At 38.3% G+C, this 23,651-nt stretch overlaps 1 protein-coding gene across 7 annotated transcripts in view; it reads left to right on the top strand.

The window, feature by feature from the left end:
* Positions 1-23,651, top strand: part of VPS8 (VPS8 subunit of CORVET complex) — a 395,845-nt gene that overhangs the window by 128,509 nt on the left and 243,685 nt on the right. For all 7 annotated transcript variants that reach the window (XM_069558731.1, XM_069558750.1, XM_069558751.1 and 4 more), the window contains 7 exons: positions 9,077-9,201; positions 9,951-10,037; positions 12,385-12,452; positions 16,930-17,083; positions 17,182-17,241; positions 18,490-18,597; positions 22,836-22,916. In XM_069558731.1, coding sequence (XP_069414832.1) covers positions 9,077-9,201; positions 9,951-10,037; positions 12,385-12,452; positions 16,930-17,083; positions 17,182-17,241; positions 18,490-18,597; positions 22,836-22,916 — 683 coding nt within the window. The remainder of the gene's footprint in view (positions 1-9,076; positions 9,202-9,950; positions 10,038-12,384; positions 12,453-16,929; positions 17,084-17,181; positions 17,242-18,489; positions 18,598-22,835; positions 22,917-23,651) is intronic.

Genomic DNA, 23,651 nt, shown 5'->3' with positions numbered 1-23,651 from the left:
AATCTTTTTCCCTGTACATACGTGTATACATATGTGCACCCCCAAATTGGATCATGTTAATTTGTAACCTGCTTTTTCATTATAATGAACATTTTTCTATGTAATTATTGAAATCATCTGTAATATCTTTTTTCCTGTGTTATTAGCTTTTTTGTTTTAAATTTAAGTATGGTTGATTTACAGTGTTGTGTTAGTTTCTGGTGTACATCAAAGTGATACAGTTCCTGTGTGTGTGTGTATATATACACACGCCCACCCACATACACACACATATATATTCTTTTTCGTATTCTTTTCCATTGTGGTGTATTACAGGATATTGAATATAGTTCCCTGTGATATACAGGATTGTGTTGTTTATCTATTTTATATGTAGTGGTTTGTATCTATTAATTTATCCCTCTCCTTTAGTAACCATAAGTTTGTTTTCTGTGTGTCTGTTTCTGTGTAACATCATTTTTAATGGCTATATGTATCCTGTTAAATGGATTCACCATTTAGTCAATCATTTTCTACTATAAGACATTTAGGTTGTTTCTAAACAAAAATATAGAGTGATGACCATCTTTGTAACTGCAGTTTTTTGTGCACATGATTACTTCTTTCAGACAAATTCCTAACAGTGGACTTGCTTATGTCAGGGTATGAACATTTTAAACGCTCCTGATGTATATTGCCTAACTGCCTCCTAGAAAGTTTTACCAACTTGCTCTCCTATCAGGTATAAGAATGCCTTTTTTTCCTGTGAGGGCAGGGTTGGTATTAGATTGATAGAACTTTGGGAAAAAATATTGAAAGGACTTTTAGTCAGTCACCTTATTTACATATGAGGTATTTGAGAACCAGAGAGGTTAAGTGACAGGTACAAAGCCAAATTCAGAAGCCAAGTATACTGAATCCCAAGATTAGTACGTTTCCACCCCTCCAAGTTGTTCACCTGTTCTGAGAGAAATGGAGGCAAATTCCAAGATACAAAAAGGAAAGAATGCAAGAACTAAGATGAACGAGGATAGACTACAATGCATATGTTTATCTATCAGCAGAACATGTTTATTTTCGTTCCCCCTTACCAGTACTCACTCTCAACTCTATCTGCTTTAATATCTCTTCCTTACCCCCCAAGGTTCTAAGAATATGTGCCTGCTTATAATCAAACCCATGTAGAATTCACTGCAACAAATTAAAATGAAGTCTTTAAAGATAAAAAGCTAACAGGGGAGAAGAAGAGTATATTGTCTTTCATTGCTGTCTCAATTTCCTTGGGCCTGCTTTCTAATTTTTTATAGACCCAAGCAACTTTCTCGTGGATTTGATGAAACAGTAATCTTTAATTAAAGTCTCATGAAAAAGAAAGTATGCCATAATGAGCATTTTGAGAAAGAATCGTAACATTCTAGTTATGGTTTGGATTTTTAAACATGCAATTAATAAATTTTACTCATTATTTTTGTAGGAATCAGATATCTGGTCAATGAGTTTTAACAAATGGATTAAAATTTGCTTGAAAGTCAGGAACAAATGGCAGAGTAATAATGCTAAGAAGTGTCTAGATTTGAGGTCTGGATTAAATCTGATCTTTTAAACATCTTTGTTGATCATAGGAAAAAGTGCAGCAGGAAGAACTTAAGTACCATTAGAGTCTCTTTGGAATGAAGGCCTGGGTCATTAGAATAGTAATCATAAGTTTCTTAAGCATGATGTAAAATTCCTATTCTTAAGGAAGTAGAGGCATGTGTTTGTTATATATCTTGGTTCTTACCTAATGATAGGATCTCAAAAAATTTCACTCTTATTAGAGATCTATCCCTGTCGTAAGGCACTTTAGTTTTTCATTTTTTGAGTTGTTAGTACACCTTAGTGGATTATCTTTTTGAAATTGTTTTTATCAAATTTAATGGACTTGGGTTTACTATGCTAAAATTTGGATATTATGAATTTTTTCTGTTTCTATTTACCAATACCTAAATATAAATGCTAGACATATCATTTAATCACGTTTAGTACCATTTTCACAGATAACTAAAGTTTACCACTTATACTCTTGAAATTTTACCTGTCTTTTCTTGAACTTTTGAACTGATTTCTTGCTTTTCTCTTTCTTTTGATCTTTTCTCCATGGATTCAAAGGAAAAGGTATAGTAATTTTGATTTGCATGAGTGACTTTATTTCTTTTGACCTTTTTATTGTTGAAGGAGAATGTTATCAATTACAGTTGACACCCTCTTTTGAAATGCTTATTGAAAAGAACCAGCTAATTGAAATTGGTAAGAGCATTGTTAAAAATTACAAATATATGCATACCTTCAATATTTTATTTTAAATGAAAATAAATATTCATTTTCCCCCTAATCATGTCCAAAACTGTTTGAGTTTTTTTCTGCCAGTTGGAGGTCTGCAGCATCCTTTTCTGGCACAAGCTGCATCAATGATGGTCATGCAAAATTTGTACTTTCAATTAAATAAAAGAGGTAAAAGCTTGGGTACCTGTGAATCACCCGAGGTGTGCAAAATTTTAGATTTTCGTAGAACTTTTCAGTTTTCTGCAGTTATCTTGTCCATACCTTACTTCATGACAGTTATTTAGAGCAACTCATCTTTACCACGTTTTTCTAAAACATCCATTTAGCTGTCATAGAAACAGCAGCTTGCTCTTTTCCACTCTATTTCATCAGTTGACATATTGTTTAATTAACATTTTTTTAAGTGCAGTAGTATTTATAATGGCATGAACAGATTTGGAAATGAACACAGTTGACTCTTCCTAAGCATCAGCATTCTAGAGAATAGCTGGTTATCTGTGGGGAGTCAGTGTATCCTGGGCTTTAGTCAGTAAGATTAAAGAGGGAATCAGTTCGTTCAGTCGCTAAGTTGTGTCCGACTCTTTGTGACCCCATGAATCACAGCACGCCAGGCCTCCCTGTCCATCACCAACTCCCGGAGTTCACTCAGACTCACATCCATCGAGTCAGTGATGCCATCCAGCCATCTCATCCTCGGTCGTCCCCTTCTCCTCCTGCCCCCAATCCCTCCAAGCATCAGAGTCTTTTCCAATGAGTCAGCTCTTCGCATGAGGTGGCCAAAGTAATGGAGCTTCAGCTTTAGCATCATTCCTTCCAAAGAAATCCCAGGGTTGATCTCCTTCCGAATGGACTGGTTGGATCTCCTTGCAGTCCAAGGGACTCTCAAGAGTCTTCTCCAACACCACAGTTCAAAAGCATCAATTCTTCGGTGCTCAGCCTTCTTCACAGTCCAACTCTCACATCCATACATGACTACTGGAAAAACCATAGCCTTGACTACACGGACCTTAGTTGGCAAAGTAATGTCTCTGCTTTTGAATATGCTATCTAGGTTGGTCATAATTTTTTTTCCAAGGAGTAAGTGTCTTTTAATTTCATGGCTGCAGTTGCCATCTGCAGTGATTTTGGAGCCCAAGAAAATAAAGTCTGATACTGTTTCCACTGTTTCCCCATCCATTTCCCATGAAGTGATGGGACCGGATGCCATGATCTTCGTTTTCTGAATGTTGAGCTTTAAGCCAACTTTTTCACTCTCCTCTTTCACTTTCATCAAGAGGCTTTTTAGTTCCTCTTCACTTTCTGCCATAAGGGTGGTGTCATATGCATATCTGAGGTTATTAATATTTCCCCCGGCAATCTTGATTCCAGCTTGTGTTTCTTCCAGTCCAGCGTTTCTCATGATGTACTCTGCATACAAGTTAAATAAGCAGGGTGACAATATACAGCCTTGGCGTACTCCTTTTCCTATTTGGAACCAGTCTGTTGTTCCATGTCCAGTTCTAACTGTTGCTTCTGGACCTGCATACAGATTTCTCAAGAGGCAGGTCAGGTCGTCTGGTATTCCCATCTGTTACTGAATTTTCCACAGTTTATTGTGATCCACACAGTCAAAGGCTTTGGCATAGTCAATAAAGCAGAAATAGATGTTTTTCTGGAACTCTCTTGCTTTTTCCATGATCCAGCGGATGTGGGCAATTTGATCTCTGGTTCCTCTGCCTTTTCTAAAACCAGCTTGAACATCAGGGAGTTCACGGTTCACGTATTGCTGAAGACTGGCTTGGAGAATTTTGAGCATTACTTTACTAGCATGTGAGATGAGTGCAATTGTGTGGTAGTTTGAGCATTCTTTGGCATTGCCTTTCTTTGGGATTGGAATGGAAACTGACCTTTTCCAGTCCTGTGGCCACTGCTGAATTTTCCAAATTTTCTGGCATATTGAGTGCAGCACTTTCACAGCATCATCTTTCAGGATTTGAAATAGCTCAACTGGAATTCCATTATCTCCACTAGCTTTGTTCGTAGTGATGTTTTCTAAGGCCCACTTGACTTCACATTCCAAGATGGCTCTAGATGAGTGATAACATCATTGTGATTATCTGGGTCATGAAGATCTTTTTTGTACAGTTCTTCTGTGTATTCTTGCCACCTCTTCTTAATATCTTCTGCTTCTGTTAGGTCCATACCATTTCTGTCCTTTATTAAGCCCATCTTTGCATGAAATGTTCCCTTGGTGTCTCTAATTTTCTTGAAGAGATCTCTAGTCTTTCCCATTCTGTTCTTTTCCTCTATTTCTTTGCATTGATCGCTGAAGAAGGCTTTCTTATCTCTTCTTGCTATTCTTTGGAACTCTGCATTCAGATGCTTATATCTTTCCTTTTCTCCTTTGCTTTTCACCTCTCTTCTTTTCACAGCTATTTGTAAGGCCTTCCCAGACAGCCATTTTGCTTTTTTGCATTTCTTTTCCATGGGGATGGTCTTGTTCCCTGTCTCCTGTACAATGTCACGAACCTCATTCCATAGGTCGTCAGGCACTCTATCTATGAGATCTAGGCCCTTAAATCTATTTCTCACTTCCACTGTGTAATCATAAGGGATTTGATTTAGGTCATATCTGAATGGTCTAGCGGTTTTCCCTACTTTCTTCAATTTAAGTCTGAATTTGGTAATAAGGAGTTCATGGTCTGAGCCACAGTCCGCTCCTGGTCTTGTTTTTGTTGACCGTATAGAGCTTCTCCATCTTTGGCTGCAAAGAGTATAATCAATCTAATTTCGGTGTTCAATCTAATTTGGATGGCCCCATGGGCATGGCTTAGTTTCATTGAGTTAGACAAGGCTGTGGTCCTAGTGTGATTAGATTGACTAGTTTTCTGTGAGTATGGTTTCAGTGTGTCTGCCCTCTGATGCCCTCTTGCAACACCTACCATCTTACTTGGGTTTCTCTTACCTTGGGTGTGGGGTGTCTCTTCATGGCTGCTCCAGCAAAGCGCAGCTGCTGATCCTTACTTTGGACGAAGGGTATCTCTTCACCACTGCCCTTCCTGACCTTCAGCGTGGGATAGCTCCTTTAGGCCCTCCTATGCCCGTGCAGGCACAGCTCCTCGGGCATGGGGTTGCTCCTCCCGGCTGCCGCCCCGACCTTGGATGCAGGGTGGCTCCTCTTGGCCGTTCCTGTGCCGTGGCAGCCTGGCACTCTCAGCCACTGCCCCTGACCTCGGAAGTGGGGTAACTCCTCTTGGCCGCCGCCCTTTGGGCATGGGGTCCTCCTGGCTTCTGCCCCTGATCTCGGACGTGGGTTAGCTCCTCTCGGCCTTGCTTAGTGAGAATGGAGAGCTTTAATTCCGTGTGTGTTAGATGGTGGTCAGATAAAGTGCTTCTGCTGTTTTATGATCATTGATGAAAAATGTTTCCTAATCTCCCTTTTCTTCTTCTTTGGTCTTAGAGAATATTTTAATGTGCCAAAGGAGTAATATTGAAGAATGGTGAATACTGGTGATAAAAGTAGAGCTGTACACATATAATTTGATTTTGATTCTAGGATCTAGGTATTTCCTTCTTTGATGGTCTTTAGGGTGTAGTTAAATTAGGGGTGAAGAAATAGAGCATTAGGTTAATTTTGGTATGTGGAAGGAGCAGAAATTCTTGAAGTATGTTCAAATTTAGATTTTATGGCTATTGTAGACTTTATATATTATTTATGGCTTTTCTTTGTTACTTAGTCCATTACTCATAAGCCTGGAATATGCTGAGATTGACCCTAAGTAAAGTGTATTTTGAAAGATATACTAATAAAGAAATAGATGTAGTTCATTGCACTGTCAATTTAGATGTGCTTTTTGTGGTATCTGGGCTTTGAGTTCTCTTAATTGATAAGCTACTTATTATCATTAAAATAATTCTTTGCACGTGTATCATTGGATAGTTTTCATATTTTTCATAGGCGTTTACAAAATTTAAGCTCTGTACCAACTCTGGGAAGCTTATGGGAAAAATGATAGTCTCATTGCATTCCCCTCCGCCCCCCGGCCCCAAATCAGGAGCCCCCTTGGAGGAGTAGAACATGGAAAGCTCTGATTTTCACCTTTCTTACTTCTGTTCGGGTCCTTTTGTTCCTTCTGTGTAACTTTAGAAATTGTTTGAGAGAGGTTTTATGTTTGTCTTCACCAAGTGCCTTTCCTCAGAATAGTCTAGAAAAATCTGGACTACGGAATGTTCTAGTAGAAGAAACCTCTTCAATAAGACCCTGCTTCCTTCTTTCCGCAGAAATTCTATCTTTTCTGATTTTAGTTTAAATTGTATAGGTTTATTAATATGGTATCATAAATACAGAATGTATAATGACACCAATAAGAATTGATACGTATCTTTGTGGAGTTAAACTATATTACATTTTATACACTGTCCATTACCTCACAGCCATGCTGCCTTATAAAGGGACATTATAAAGATAATGAATACATTGTGAAAGTCAAGGGGAAAACATTAACAGCTTTCATTAACAGAGTCCTATGGGATATAAATTTAGTGCATATTTTAGGAGTGACCACTGTTGATAATTTGGTCCCTGTCTTAGCTAGTTTTTAGTACACAGTCAGAAAAAGAGTCATGTCTGTGTTTTTAATGTAGAGGTTAGTTGTGTCTTTTTCGTTCCCTCTTTACTTCCTTTTTCTTAATTGTACCCTTATTCTCTAATTTGTCATACTCCTTAAATTCTCCTATGCTTACTTTCCCTGAGTTATCAGTTCAGTTCAGTGTCTCAGTCATGTCCTACTCCTTGCAACCCCACAGACTGCAGCACGCCAGGCCTCCCTGTCCATCACCAACTCCCAGAGTTTACTCAAACTCACGTCCATTGCATTGGTGATCCCTGAGTTATAAGAGTACTTAAATAGTCAAATTTAAAGTAAGGACTTTGTTAAAGCAATAGTTAGTGTCTTTAAGTACTAGTCGATCAGAACTGTGTAGTTTGGATATCAAAGGAGAGACTTCCAACACTACTCTTGCCTCGAGGGCAGACAACCAGGCTGAATGGACTTTTTGAGGCTGGTGCAGAATTTCTGTCTTTGTCCTCTTAGTTTTTCAGTCCGTTGATTGGACTACTCAGATGACCCAAAGTGGTAGTATGTATACAACACTGTTAACCAATCTATGAATCTTGACAATTTGCAGAACAGGGTGTAAGGGTCATCTACTAACTGTATAATGTAGCCCTGAGATCATGAAAAACACCATTAGGCATGCAATTCAGTTGAACAAAGTAAAATGTGATGTCATATTTGAAGTCAGGAAAAAGGCAATTTTAATAGTTTGGATTAAACTGAAAAAGGGAGGGAAATGTATGTAAGGATGGAAGGAAATAAGGAAAAAATCTGTTCTTGTGATAATTTTAGATGTGAATAAACATAAGACCTTTAAAGTACATCAGACCTTGTATATTATGAATTTTATTCCATTTCAAATGTTCATCTCGGAAGGCTAAGATCTAAAGTGACATCATAAAACATCAAATATTTTCTGTGTGCTGGATACAGCCACTAATTGTGTCAGAACTGAGACATTTCTGACTTTAATTGTGTCAGAACTCCTGGGGAGGTGGGGATTGCTATTTGAGCCTGCTTGTGAACATAGAACAATATTCTTACAGTATTCACTTTGGATGGGCAAAAGGGCTTACCTAGTGGTATTCCCTGCTTTTGGGAATGAATGTCTTTAGGTTCTTCCTGATGATAACTGGGTTTACCTTTTGGGAGGAAGATTTGCAAATATGGCATCTATTAAGATGATTGTCAGATGCCTTCTGTGTGCAAGGCACTGCCCTAGGCATTCTGGGGATGTTAACTCTCTTGTGATCTCAGCCCTTAGATAGTTCATAGTCTAGGAGTGGGGGTAAGATGTATTTACCTCCCAAACATAGCACATAGATAGTGAAGGGAAGCACAAACAATTGCTGGGGGAGTTAAGAGAACTCCTGATTGTGCAAGTATGGTGTTTCCCCCCGCCCAACTGAAAAAAAAAAAACAGTTAAAGTTTGTAGACATGCTTTATGTTTAAAATTTTTATTTTATTGTTTTCAAGTGGGTACAATAATGAGCTCTATATAATATAAAATAAGCACTGCCTAGGAGAAGTCCTAGAGGAATTTCTTCTAGTTATTAGATAATAAAGTTTAGTAATATCCAAATGCTTCCTAGAGAAATCAGAGGTGATTATGGCAGAATCCATGCCCTTAAGTAACTTTATTTAGTAGCGATTTGAATTATTTGCTTTTAGCATATCAGCTGTTAATGCTTGAAAAGAATTTCCTTAAGTTATTTAAACATATCCTATGATTTTATTTATACTGTTCATTTGCCTGGTAAATCTTTTCTTCAGGGATAATATAAATGTAAATTTTAGCTAAACTGTAAATTTTGATTTTTGAAGTTTTAAAGCTACTGTAAAAGGTGGTATTTCATGTACCTTGCATTCTAAAAATGGCAAAAAATACAATTCTAGAATGAAAGTTAGTTGGTTGTTCCAAGAGATAGTTTTCTTAATATTTTTTTAAACATTAGTAAGTTTTGTATTATGCTTCCTTGTAGTTATTGTTTTTTTCTGCATTCTTAGTGTCTAATTCAATGCCCACTGTCTAGTAGATGCTCAATAAATATATTTTAAGATGAACGTAACTTCATTTGATTCTTACTACCTCAAAGTGTTTGAAAACAAGCTTATGCTATGTACATACTTAGTCACCCCTTTATTTCTTTCACTTGATTTTATCAATTGCTTTCCTTAGATCAGAATCAAGCTTTGCGACTCTGCTTGGGTAGCACTAGTGTTGGAGGTCAGTATGGAGCTATCTCTGCCCTCAGTATCAACAACGACTGCTCAAGACTTCTCTGTGGCTTTGCTAAGGGACAGGTAAATAGGAACTTTATTTTACCTATAAGACAGTGTAAAATGAATTAAACCTGTTAACTCTACATCAGTATCTTGAAGACAAAAACATGTTATAAAGTGATATGTCTGTCTGTAGAGCTAACCTGAATTTGCTTGGTCTGACTTTTGTCCAAATTTTTAAATTAAGTTACTGACTGAGCCAGAGTCTATGATTTTTAATATCTCAATTCACGTGTCCCTATACGTAAATAGCTTTTATAAACCAACCAGGCTGTTATACAAAATGTACTTTCTTTTTGTAGTGAGGATGATTGTTGTTGATTTTTAAGTACAGTATATTCTGCTTTGTGACTGTGTCCCTGAACACAAATTTGGTATTTGTTTTTACTTCTGAAACCGGGCAATAAGTTTTGTTTCTTCTCTTCTTCTGACTTACATGTCACTAATTGGTTTGGCAGTAAGCCCTTTTTATAATTTTTACCAGTGCTAAAGAGATTGACTCATTAAAGAAATCTCTTTTACCTTTCAGTGAAAGAATAGGATTTAAAATCTGAAGGGAAAAGTAGACTGGGTAGGATGAGGGGAGGATGAAGATGAAATAAGGGCCCCATGCTTTCGTGGATCTGCAACCTTTAGTTATGTTTTAACTTTATAGTTCTTTGTCTGCAATGTTTATAGGCCAGGAATAGATTATTTCAGCCAAAAGCCAAGATACTTAAGTCCAAAAAAGAGCAATAAATTTGTTTTTAAAGCATTTAGTTGTCTTATAGATCACTATGTGGGATTTGGCCAGTGGAAAGCTTCTAAGATCAATAACAGATGCTCATCCTCCGGGAACAGCAATATTACATATTAAGGTACAGTTCTTATTTTCTTTTTCTAATAATCTTTCTTATTATGCCCTTGTATCCATTTTAAAGTAGGTTTCTTTATAAACAGAATCCTTGGAAGTGAACTGTCTTTTATGTGACTGGCCCAACAAGATGTTTTCCCACGCACAATCCAGAGCTAGGCTATCATGGTAACATTCAGCTATAAGTCGTACTGACGTCTAGTAGACACAGCAGGAAAGAGAGTAAATTGAAGTGATCCTAGATGAAAGATTGGCAGCAAAGACAGGCAGTACGCTGCTGAAAACTCACGTGCAGATTCTAAAAGGTCTTGTTACTCTTTGCTTAGTCCACCAGGATTTTACTGCTGAAGTGGGGTGCCCTGTCACACTTTGTTGGGAATTACTTGAAGGTTCAAGGCACCGGTTGTGAAAGAACCAAGGTTTGCATTATGTTTAGAGACGAATTTCTTGGTTTATTTTCTTCCAGGCCTCCAAAGGAAAAGCATCAAGGTTCGAATCTTGACTTTCTCCTTACATGCCTGAAAAAAATAAACCACCTTAGGTAACATTTAATTTATAAATACAATGTGAACCTTGGTTTTCGTATGCTGTCGAGTCCATGTTCAGAAGTATAAAACGTACAGGATTATAACTAGGGAAGTCTAAAATCAGATCTGGATTTTAATCATGTACACATTTGGTTAGTTAGCTGTGCAGACCTCTCTTATCCATGCATATGCTTTTTAAAGTCTGGGAGCATCTGGATTTTATGTGTCTGCATCTCAGTTATATAAAAAGTCTTGTGACAAAGCAGCATTGAAGCATTTAGTAACAATGAAAACAACCAAGACAAGTAGAGAGAATTTCTCCCCTTTCTGAACATCATGGCAGTTTCTCTTGACCTGTTTTCATACGGCATGAGCCAACTTCTAATATGTTATTGTTTGTGTTATGCCTTATCTCCTTTAATAGATTAAGGTCTTTGAAACCAGGATCTGTTTCTCTTTTATTTCTGTGTGTTACATGTAGTAGTTGCTCAGTAAATGTTTGTTTGGTGCCTTATGAAAATCCAATCCATTTGCAGAAAAAAGCAAAATCTTTGAGAGAAACAGTAAGAAACAGAAGAGGTAAAGACAGAAAAAGGCAGAAGAAATAAAAGCAGAAGAATGTAGCTGACATTGAAAGCACACTTGTGTTGCTTGGGAATGCCACAAGTATAGACACTTCTCAGTAATTCTGAGGCCTGCTATTGACAAAGGCTACTTATGCTGTCAACCTCTTACTCATTATTCTCCAGACTTAACCCTACACATCCCATCAATAATAATTTGGGCTTTAATTCATACACACACACACACACACACATGTCTGTGTGTGTGTGTGTGTATATATATATATAAAATATATTAAAATTAAATGTACTGCTGTGCTAAATCTAAGTATATCATAAAACACATACACAGGAAGTAGAAAATAAATAAAAATTATGAATGCTATTATTTTCTCTACACTCCACTTTTGCAACTGCTCTGCTCAGCTAGGCCTTTGAGAACCACAGTGTAGGACTTCTGTACTTTGCCTGTGTGTGGTTGAAGAAGATGCATTTCATAGTAGCCTCCTGTACCTCAGCCATTCTGGAAGAGTCCAAAGGCATGCCAGTTAGGATGGTTTTACAACCTTTGGGGTTAGGAAGACTAGTCACTGGAAGTGATATAAATTAAGTTATTCAATTTTGTATCTATTGGCGTGCACATCTATCAGGCCGCATCAGCCCTTAGGACAGTCTCATCGTGAACATTATTTATTGAGTTTTCCAGGGTAGATAATAGTAACTAAAGTATACTTTATTGAAGAAGACTGAAGGGGCAGCACATTTTAGGAAGAGTTGCATAAAAAGTTAAACTCTTTTTAAATATAGTAGATTAACTCTTCAGTTATTCTGAAAACATATTGTAACAAACTTATTTCCCAGAGACATCAAATATCTTTTACTGTGACTTTATTCTTGAAAGCTAGGCAGCTTTAAGTATTTCCAAACTATCCTATTCAGCTTAATAGCAAGTTTGAAAAAATTAATGTAAGAACCCAAGTAGAGAAGTTTAGGGCTTTTATGAATCATAGTTTATATTTTTCTTTTATCCTTTTGAGAGGGTTTTACTTCTTTAAAGTCTCAGTTTTTAATGATATTGAACCATTTTTATTCTAAATATGGGTAAGTTTGTATGTTTAGAGTAATGAGGTCAGTCTAGGTGATTTCAAATGCTATTAAATGTGTTTGTCTTGTATTTTTAAAATTTTATAATTTTTCCCCTTTTTAACATTTGACTGGTTGTTTAAAAATCATTAAGAAAATAAATTCCTTCTCTGTTTAGTTTACAGATGATCCAACTCTTGCAATTTGCAACGACAGCGGAGGCTCTGTTTTTGAATTGACATTTAAGTAAGACTATTGGACATTTGTAGACAAATGAAAAGATTAGCTCCAATTTAATGACTTGAAGTTGAATATGAAGAGGTCTGGAAAACCCAAGCGATTGTAAATAGGTTGTGGCTGTGTATTACACTTATCTGGGGAGGCTTATAGAACATACGGAACACCATGCCTGGTCCCCCCAAATTCTGTCTCAGTACGTCCGAGTTGGGATTCTAGACTCCTCCTCCCCAAAATGTTCCTAAACTCTGTCAATCTTGGGAACCATTATCCTGGAGTATATCAGTAATTTCAGTTTAGACCCCAGGCCCAGTTGGTTATAACCATAATGACCAGGTGTACAAGGTTCCTTTTGCCTTTGAATTGCCCTGTTTACTCTTTAAATAAAGGGAAAGACTGTTTAGATATGTGTAAGAACATTTATAAATCTGAGTTTAAAAAGACAAAAAAATTCATTGTGTATTCTATTTCCAAAGTTCTTCAAAGTAAGGACTATGTTTCTTACATTTCACACGCCTCCTGACAATATCAAGTTCAAAGTAATTGTTTGAAAAATACCAGTTCAGTTCAGTCGCTCAGTCGTATCCTACTGTTTGCGACGCTATGGCCTGCAGCATGCCAGGCCTCCCTGTCCATGTCCATTGAGTCAGAGATGCCATCCAGCCATCTCATCCTCTTTCGTCTCCTTATCCTCCCACCTTCAATCTTTCCCAGCATCAGAGTCTTTTCAAATGAGTCAGTTCTTCGCATCAGGTGGCCAAAGTGTTGGAGTTTCAGCTTCAACATCAGTCCTTCCAGTGAACACCCAGGACTGATCTCCTTTAGGATGGACTGGTTGGATCTCCTTGCAGTCCAAGGAAATTTCAAAAGTCTTCTCCAACACCACAATTCAAAAGCATCAATTCTTCTGTGCTCAGCTTTCTTTATAGTCCAACTTCCATATCCATACATGACCACTGGAAAAACAATAGCCTTGACTAGATGGACCTTTGTTGACAAAGTAATGTCTCTGCTTTTGAGTATGCTGTCTAGGTTGGTCATAGCTTTCCTTCCAAGGAGTAAGCATCTTTTAATTTCATGGCTGCAGTCATCATCTGCAGTGATTTTGGAGCCCTCTCAAAAATAGTCAGCCACTGTTTCCCCATCTATTTCCCATGAAGTGATGGGACCGGATGCCATGATCTTCGTTTTCTGAATGTTGAGCTTTAAGCCAACTTTTTCACTCTCCTCTTTCACTTTCATCAAGAGGCTTTTTAGTTCCTCTTCGCTTTCTGCCATAAGAGTGGTGTCATCTGCATATCTGAGGTTATTGATATTTCTCCCAGCAATCTTGATTCCAGCTTGTGCTTCTTTGAGCCCAGCGTTTCTCATGATGTACTCTGCATACAAGTTAAATAAGCAGGGTGACAATATACAGCCTTGACGTACTCCTTTTCCTATTTGGAACCAGTCTGTTGTTCCATGTCCAGTTCCAACTCTTGCTTCCTGACCTGTATATAGGTTTCTCAAGAGGCAGGTCAGGTGGTCTGGTATTCCCATCTCTCTCAGAATTTTCCACAGTTTATTGTGATCCACACAGTCAAAGGCTTTGGCATAGTCAATAGAGCAGAAATAGATGTTTTTCTGGAACTCTCTTGCTTTTTTGATGATCCAGCGGATGTTGGCAATTTGATCTCTGGTTCCTCTGCCTTTTCTAAAACCAGCTTGAACATCTGGAAGTTCACAGTTCACGTATTGTTGAAGCCTGACTTGGAGAATTTTGAGCATTACTTTACTAGTGTTTGAGATGAGTGCAATTGTGCGGTAGTTTGAGCATTCTTTGGCATTGCCTTTCTTTGGGATTGGAATGAATACTGACTTTTCCAGTCCTGTGGCCACTGCTGAGTTTTCCAAATTTTCTGGCATATTGAGTGTAGCACTTTCACAGCATCATCTTTCAGGATTTGAAATAGCTCTACTGGAATTCCATCACCTCCACTAGCTTTGTTCATAGTGATGCTTCCTAAAGCCCAGTTCACTTCACATTCTAGGATGTCTGGCTCTGGGTAAGTGATCACACCATTGTGGTCATCTGGGTTGTGAAGAACTTTTTTGTACAGTTCTCCTGTGTATTCTTGTGGCCTCTTCTTAATATCTTCTTTTAGAAGCATACCATTTCTGTCCTTTATTAAGCCCATCTTTGCATGAAATGTTCCCTTGGTATCTCTAATTATCTTGAAGAGATCTCTAGCCTCTCCCACTCTATTGTTTTCCTCTATTTCTTTGCACTGATTGCTGAGGATGGCTTTCTTATCTCTCCTTGCTACTCTTTGGAACTCTGCATTCAAATGGGTATATCTTTACTTTTCTCCCTTGTTTTTTGCTTCTCTTCTTTTCACACCTATTTGTAAGGCTCCTCAGAGAGCCATTTTGCTTTTTTGCATTTCTTTTTCTTGGGGATGGTCTTGCTCCCTGTCTCCTATACAGTGTCACTATCTTCTATCCATTGGGCACTCTCTCAGATCTACTTCCTTAAAACTATTTCCCACTTCCACTGTACAGTCATAAGGGATCTGAATTAGGTCATACCTGAATGGTCTAGTGGTTTTCCTTACCTTCTTCAATTTAAGTCTGAATTTGGCAATAAGGAGTTCATGATCTGAGCCACAGTCAGCTCCCAGTGTTGTTTTTGCTGACTGTATAGAGCTTCTCCATCTTTGGCTGCAGAGAATATAATCAGTCTTATTTTGGTGTTGACCATCTGGTGATGTCCACGTGTAGAGTCTTCTCTTATGTTGTTGGAAGAGGGTGTTTGCTACGATCAGTGCATTCTTTTGGCAAAACTCTATGAGCCTTTGCTCTGCTTCATTTTGTACTCCAAGACCAAATTTGCCTGTTACTCCAGGTGTTTCTTGACTTCCTACTTTTGCATTCCAGTCCCCTTTAATGAAAAGGATATATTTTTTGGGTGTTAGTTCTAAAAGGTCTTGTAGGTCTTCATAGAACCATTCAACTACAGCTGTTTCAGCATTACCGCTTGGGCCATAGACTTGGATTACTGTGATATTGAATGCTTTGCCTTGGAAGTGAACAGAGATCATTCTGTTGTTTTTGAGATTGCATTCAAGTACTGCATTTCGGACTCTCTTGTTGACTATGATGGAGACTCCCATTTCTTCTAAGGGATTTTTGCCCACAGTAGTAGGTATGATATGGTCATCTGAGTTAGTCACCCATTCCAGTCCATTTTAGTTCGCTGATTCCTAAAATGTTGACATTCACTCTTGCCATCTCCTGTTTGACCACTTCCAATTTGCCCTGATTCATGGACCTAACATTCCAGGTTCCTATATAATATTGTTCTTTATGGCATTGGACCTTGCTTCCATCACCAGTCATATCCACAACTGGGTGGTGTTTTTGCTTTGGCTCTGTCTCTTCATTCTTTTGTCGTTATTTCTCTACCCTTCTCCCATAGCATGTTGGGCACCTACAGACCTGGGGAGTTCATCTTTCATTGTCCTGTCTTTTTACCTTTTCATACTGTTCATGGGGTTCTCAAGGCAAGAATACTGAAGTGGTTTGCCATTCCCTTCTCCAGTGGACCACATTTTGTTAGAACTTTCCGCCAGGACCTGTCTGTCTTGGGTGGCCCTACGCGGCATGCTTCAGTTTCATTGAGTTTGACGAGACTGTGGTCCATGTGATTAGATTGGTTAGTTTTCTGTGATCGTGGTTTCTGCCTGTCTGGCCTCTGATGCCCTCTCTCAGCACCTAGCGCAGCACTATTGATTTATTCAGCTGATGTTTATTGGCTATCCCCTATGTGTAGGCATTGTTCTAGATACCAGCGTTATGGCTGTGTACCGGTCAAGGTTGCTACTCTGGTAGAACTTACATTCTAGTTGGGGTAGGGGTAGAGAGACAGTCAATAAACCAACACATAAATAACTTTGAGTGCTGTGAAGAAAATAAGACAGATCAGTGTGCTGGAGTGCATTTGAGAATCATTTAGGAAGGCTTCTCTCTGAAGGTGACATTTAAACAAAAACCTGGATGATAATCTAGTCAACAAATGAAAAGACCTGGAATAAGTGTTCCAGGCAGAGGGATATTCAAGCACAGAAACTTCGAGGTGGGCACACCGTGGCCTGCTGGAGCAGCAGACAGAAGGCCACTGTGGCTGGAGCATGTGCTTATCAGGAGCAGTAGCAGTGGGAGAGGAGTGCAGGCAGGAGAGAGATCATATAAAATCGTACAGGACGTTTTAAACCTGGTGAGAGTCGATTTTATTTTGTGTACAGTGGGAAGCCATTGGAGAGGGAGAAGCCATAGGAGAAGGTGGTAAATCTGACCCTACGTTGAAAAGGACACACTGATGTCATGTGGAGTTTGGATTGTTGGGGGCAGGAGTAGGGATCAGGAGGCTTTTGTAGTCATCTGCTGTAGAGATATAGTGCCTTGGATCATTGCTAAGTTGATTCTGCATTTTGGGTTAAATTTTCAGGAGAGTGATGGGAGTGAGAACTTGTGAATCTCGATGCCTGTTTAGCGGTTCCAAGGGTGAAGTTTGCTGTATTGAACCTCTCCACTCTAAGCCCGAGTTGAAAGATCATCCCATCACACAGTTTTCGTTATTGGCCATGGCATCCTTAACAAAGGTATTTAGAAGATGAAGCTTATAACTTAACAGACTTTGAATACCAAAAATCTGAAAATTGCAGGGTAAATAGTGAAAATTTATTTCTTCTCCCTAAAGATACTGGTCATTGGATTGAAGCCATCCTTGAAAGTGTGGATGACTTTTCCTTATGGACGGGTGAGTAATTCTCTCCATCTTATGGGCAAAAAGACCATTTTGGGAGGTAGGGGAAGATGATTCACGAGTGGTGAATTCTGTGAGGCTGTCAGAAAGCTAGATAGAATGGAAATCAGCTCTCTGTCTGCTTACCTTGATGTGACCAAAACTGTCAGCTGGCGACCAGAGCAGTGTCCTGGGGATCACAAGATCTATACTTCCCTTCCTTTATTCTGTTAAGTTTTCTCTCATGAACAGCGGCTGCTTTGATATTGAGCTACTGAGGGAGAGCACCCCACCGTAATATAGTGTGAATTGCTCTGACATATTCTTTCCGGGGTTTCTTCTGCCTGTGATATTTCATTTTGGGGGATGCTTCTCGCAATGTATTGTGCACACCTCGGTATCTCTTTTCCTTCCTGCTTGGATGCTTTCAAAGTGATGTTTTCTTCCAGTGAATATGTAAGGAGAGGCGTGGATGGGATGGGATGGAGAATGACGGTGTAGAACCAAGACTGGTCCAGAAAGTAGGCCCTGTAACGAGGGAGCTCACTCTTCAGTTTTCTTATTGGTACTCTCTCTCTGGGCCCCAGGGGAAGCAGGCCTACCCTTTCAGATGGTAGAGCCTGCTCAGATTACCATTAACTGTTCTTAGGTGACCTTCATTGGCTAATTGAGATTTATCATGGTATGTGTTTCCATCTTTGTTTTTGTTGATTTTCCCCCAATATTTTATTATGAACATTTTCAAATAGAGAAGTTGAAAGGATTTTACATTAAACATCTATATACCTACCATTGTAAAACTCTACCATTAGTATTTTATTGTATACTTCATTATATACCAGTTTATTGTCACTCATCAAATTGTTTTTTTTTAAATGTGCTTCCAAGTAAATTGCAGAAATTAGTACTCTTTTTTCCTCCCTAAATATTCAACATGCATATGATTAAGTACAGTTCAGTATTCAAAGTCTTTCCTTTGGTAGAAAAATTTACATACAACAAAACACACAGATCTTGAGTGTACATTTGCTAAACTTTGCCAAATATAGATACTTATGTAACCCAAACTTCTGTCAAGATGTGGAACATTACTGTCCACAAAGAAGGTTCCTTCTTGACGCTTCCCAATCAATCCCTACTCTGCTGGAATTTTAATGAGAAATTAGAAGTTTTTACCAAGGAACACCAGTCCATTGCTGTTTTAAACCAGAGTTTTCTCTTTATTCTTGTATTAACAATGATTTTATTTTCCTTCTTACCCAGATGGATCCTTCCAGCGTTCCGTTGCTGGCCTGGCACTTTGTGGCAGTGCATAATTACGTGAATCCCATGCTTGCCTTCTGCAGAGGAGATGTTGTTCATTTTCTCCTGGTAAGTCCTATCCGTGCTGAAGTCCTTTGTCACAGGTTATCATTCTGATTCACCAGTAATTTAATGTTGTGTCAAAGAAATATACTATCGTAATTCTTTGGAGAAAGAGTGACCTATTTAATTTTTGAGGCTTTAGTGGTTAACATGGAAAACCCTCAGCTCCATGCCGCCTCATGGTATATTTCTTATTTCCATCTCCTTTGACTAACAGATAATTAATGGTTTATGTGTATGTGTAAATATTTGAATGTACATAGGTCTATATTAATGGCTTACCTACCTACATGTAGTGTGTTTATTAGAAAGTATCATTGAGCACCTACTATGTCCTTTACATTGTAGTGGACATGAGGCAATTGGAGGACATATAAAACTTAATTTCTTTTTAAAAATAGGTTAAAATATGGTTTGAAAGGCAAAACCAGTATGTTCGTTGCTACTAGTGAGGACAGTTTAAGGACTCTACTATGTGATGAGAATTTAAAACTTGATGTAAGTTTGGAGTATGAAGAGATTTGTATGGATTACAGAGGCTGTGGAAGACTTTATGAAGGGTACAGGGCAAATAATGCAGGAGGGGTGGATATACATATTGGGGAAAATAAGATGAACTGAAGATACAGAGATAAGAATGTGCCTGTGGAATCTCTTCTTGGGTTTCCTAGCTCAGTGAAGTAAGTGGCTCACTGTCCACTTAGTTTCTCCAGCCTGAGATCTAGGAGTTCCCTTTTAGTCGCATTTTTCTCTCTATTCCTGCTCTGTCACACATCCTGCTGACTCTAATTTACTTCCTTTTTTTTTGTCTCCCCTATGCTGCTTCCCTAGCCTAAACCGCAGGCATTTCTAACCCAGGCTCTGAAATAGCTTCCTAACTAGTCTTTTGCCTCAGTTCTTTTTATTTCTTTTTTAAATTGACGTATTTTAATTTGATATATTTTAAATTGACATTATTGAGTTAGTTTCTGGTGTACAACAAAGTGATTCAGTTTATATATCAGTTCAGTTGCTCAGTCGTGTCCGATTCTTTGCGACCCCATGAATTGTAGCACGCCACGCCTCCTTGTCCATCACCAACTCCCAGAGTTCACTCAAACTCATGTGCATCAAGTTGGTGATGCCATTCAGCCATCTCATCCTCTGTCGTCCCCTTCTCCTCCTTCCCCGAATCCCTCCCAGGATCAGTCTTTTCCAGTGAGTCAATTCTTTGCATGAGGTGGCCAAAGTACTGGAGTTTCAGTTTCAGCATCAGTCCTTCCAGTGAACACCCAGGACTGATCTCCTTTAGGATGGACTGGTTGGATCTCCTTGCAGTCCAAGGGACTCTCAAGAGTCTTCTCCAACACCACAGTTCAAAAGCATCAATTCTTCGGTGCTCAGCTTTCTTCGCAGTCCGACTCTCACATCCATACATGACCACTGGAAAAACCATAGCCTTGACTAGATGGACCTTTGTTGGCAAAGTAATGTCTCTGCTTTTGAGTATGCTATCTAGGTTGGTCATAACTTTCCTTCCAAGGAGTAAGTGTCTTGTAATTTCATGGCTGCAATCACCATCTGCAGTGATTTTGGAGCCCCAAAAAATAAAGTCTGACACTATTTCCACTGTTTCCCCATCTATTTCCCATGAGTGATGGGACCTGATGCCATGATCTTTGTTTTCTGAATGTTGAGCTTTAGGCCAACTTTTTCACTCTCCTCTTTCACTTTCATCAAGAGGCTTTTTAGTTCCTCTTCACTTTCTGCCATAAGGGTGGTGTCATCTGCATATCTGAGGTTATTGATACTTCTCCTGACAATCTTGATTCCAGCTGTGCTTCTTTGAGCCCAGCGTTTCTCATGATGTACTCTGCATACAAGTTAAATAAGCAGGGTGACAATATACAGCCTTGATGTACTCCTTTTCCTATTTGGAACCAGTCTGTTTTTCCATGTCCAGTTCTAACTGTTGCTTCCTGACCTGCATATAGGTTTCTCAAGAGGCAGATCAGGTGGTCTGGTATTCCCATCTCTTTCAGAATTTTCCAGTTTATTGTGACAGTTTATATATATATATATTCTTTTCCAGCTTTTCTATTGTAGATATTATGAAATATTGTATATAATTTCCTGTGCTTTACAGTAGGACCTTGCTGTTTATCTTTTATCTATAATGGTTTGTATGTGCTTATCCCAAATTCTTAAGTTATCCCACTCCCTCTTGCCCCGTGGTAACCATAAGTTTGTTTTCTATGTCTGTGAACCTGTTTCTGTTTTGTAAATAAGTTGACTTGTATCATTTTTTTAAATTCCACATAAAAGCGATACCATGTATTTATCTTTCTCTGTCTGATTTACTTAGTATGACAGTCTCTAGGCCCATCCATGGTGCTGCGCAGGGATTGTTTCATTCTTCCTTGTGGCTGAGTAACACTGCATTTATTTATGTATCACATCTTCTTTATCCATTCATCTGTTGATGGACGTTTAGGATGCTTCCATGTCTTTGGCCTTGGTGTCTTTACATATGCCATCATCTCTGCCAGGAAAGCTCTGTGCTCTCTTCAACATTATCCTAGCTCATGATTAGCATTGCCTTCCTTGACCTACTGACCTCAATTAGCATTTCCCACTACAGACATCCATAATACCTTCTTTTATAACATTCAGCACTTCTAAAATTCCTTATTTAACATTTTTCTTCTTCGCTAGACTGAAAGCTCCATAAGTCTAAAACCAACCCTACTGCTGTATTCCAACTACTAGGACAGTACTTAAATATATAGAAAGTCAGTATTAAATGTTAGAATTAATAACAGGGAGAAGCTTATTGTTGAAAATAAAGTGGAATATATGGCATGGATCTAGATTAGGGGTTGGCAAACTATGGCCTGTGGGCCAGAGGTGGCTGGCTACTTGATTTTGTGAAGTATTATTTCATGCCCATTTGGTTATGTCTTATTTATGGCTGCTTTTGCGCAACAGTGGCGGAGTTGAGTAGTTACAACAGAGATTGTATGCTCTGCAGATCTGAAAATACTTACTGTATGGCTTTTTACAGAAAAAGTTTGCTAACCTCTGATCTAGATTGTATAATAATTGCCCTAGATTGGTAAGGGGAAACCATCACAGGTTCTTAGGTAATTAAAGTGATATGATTAAAGTGACATTTTAGGAATAGCACCGTACAAATAGCAAAAAGAACAGATTATAGGAGGTTGGAGGGAAATGAAGGGTTTTGCTCTTGTAATAAAGCAAGTGAGGTCTTTAGACAAGGATGGTTGCAGTGAGAGGGATAGCATTTTGAAGGAAAGACAAGGCTTTTCAGGGGGACTGAAGGACATAAACAAAACATGGCATTTCTGGCTGTTTGAGCTATACTGGTGTCATATTTCAGAAGAGCCTAGTGTTGGTCACTGCAGCACCTTTTTTTCCTTTTAATGTACTTTTGTTTTACTTTTTTTACACCATGCCACTAATCCTATTTTATGCTTTAACTCTGGCTAAATACAGTTATTGATGTGATGAAGTTAGTTTGTTCGGAGTATGACAGAGTGAATATTACATTTGCCAGTACAGGCATACCCTGGGGATATTACTGGTTCCGTTTCAGACCACTGCAATAAAGCAAATACTGCAATGCAGTGAGTTACGTAAGTTGATTGGTTTCCCAGGGGGTAGAAAAGTTATGTTTGCACTACATTGTAGTCTTTTAAGTATGTAATAACATTATCTCTTAAAAAAAGCAGAGTACATACCTTAATTAAAAAATACTTCATTGCTTAAAAAAAGCCAAAACAATTACAATAGTAACATCAAAGACTACTAATCACGGATTACTATAACAAATAATACTGGAGAAGTTTGAACTACTGCAAAAATTACCAGAATGTGACACAGAGACAGTAAGCAAGCGAGCAGATGCTGTTGGAAAAATGGTGTCAGTAGATTGACTCAAGGTCGCCACAGACCTTCAGTTCGTAAAATACACAATATCTGGAAGCACAGTAAAGTGAAGTGCATTTAATACAATGGTATGCCTAAACTGATAGCTTGACCACTGACCATGGATTATACCAGATATACTACATATACTTGTGAGTGATTTTTTTCATTTGTTTAATAGTTTCTTTAGTTACCAGTATTTGTTTTACCCATATTCTGAATGGAAATCATGTTCTAGATGGATTGAGTAGGTGAGAAACTTTTTAAAGTCTCTCAAACAGTAGCTGATATTCAGGTTGTTTTTATTCCATCATCAGGTTAAGAGAGATGAATCTGGAGCGATACATGTTACTAAGCAAAAGCATCTTCACCTATACTATGACCTCATCAACTTTACTGTGAGTATTATTGAAATGAAATACCCCCATTTACTTTGTATAATTGTTCTGAGTCCATGTTCTGTTAAGGCTCCCAGGATTTTTGCCGTAAACCATGACCTTTAGGATCATATAAAATGTGGACAGAAGTGAAGTCCTGCTTGTACTGAAAACAGTCTTGACATTGGTGTGATGCCACACATCATTTTTATTGTCCTTCAGCCTGCTGAACACTGGCAAGATCACCAAAAGTTTTCTTTAATATCTTGAATAGCTTGAAGGGTAGATCAGAATAATTTCTTCAGGATCATTGCCGGGCTTTCTTTGTAAACACATCTTGGTACTTCTGAGTATGTCCTCATTGGTTCAGGAGATACTATTTTCTTGTGGCTAAAAACTTGGCAGAGTTCTCTCTCTACCATGTATCTCGGTCCTGAGCAACCTTTGGGTTTTTTTAGAAAAGATTATTTCCTTTCGTATCAATTTTTATAATAGATGATTTATTAATTTAGTTGTACATTGCTTTTTAAATCTTACAGACTTGATTTAGAAATAACACTTTTTTCCCATATACATTTCATGAAATAATTTTGTTCAACCTCTTCCTATGTTTATTAGACATCAGTGTTTTGTCATTACCAGAATCCCTTGTGGAATTGTCTAACATATTTGTCTAGAATTCATCATTATCACTTGCATTTAAGATGTTTGAGGTACATCTCTGTAAACATCTGCATATGATTCTGTCCCTGGGAA

This window comes from Ovis canadensis, chromosome 1 (assembly GCF_042477335.2).
Source record: "Ovis canadensis isolate MfBH-ARS-UI-01 breed Bighorn chromosome 1, ARS-UI_OviCan_v2, whole genome shotgun sequence".
Classification (NCBI taxonomy): Eukaryota; Metazoa; Chordata; class Mammalia; order Artiodactyla; family Bovidae; genus Ovis; species Ovis canadensis.
Note: the sequence above shows the minus strand (reverse complement) of the source record. Positions and strands in the feature narration are given on the sequence as shown.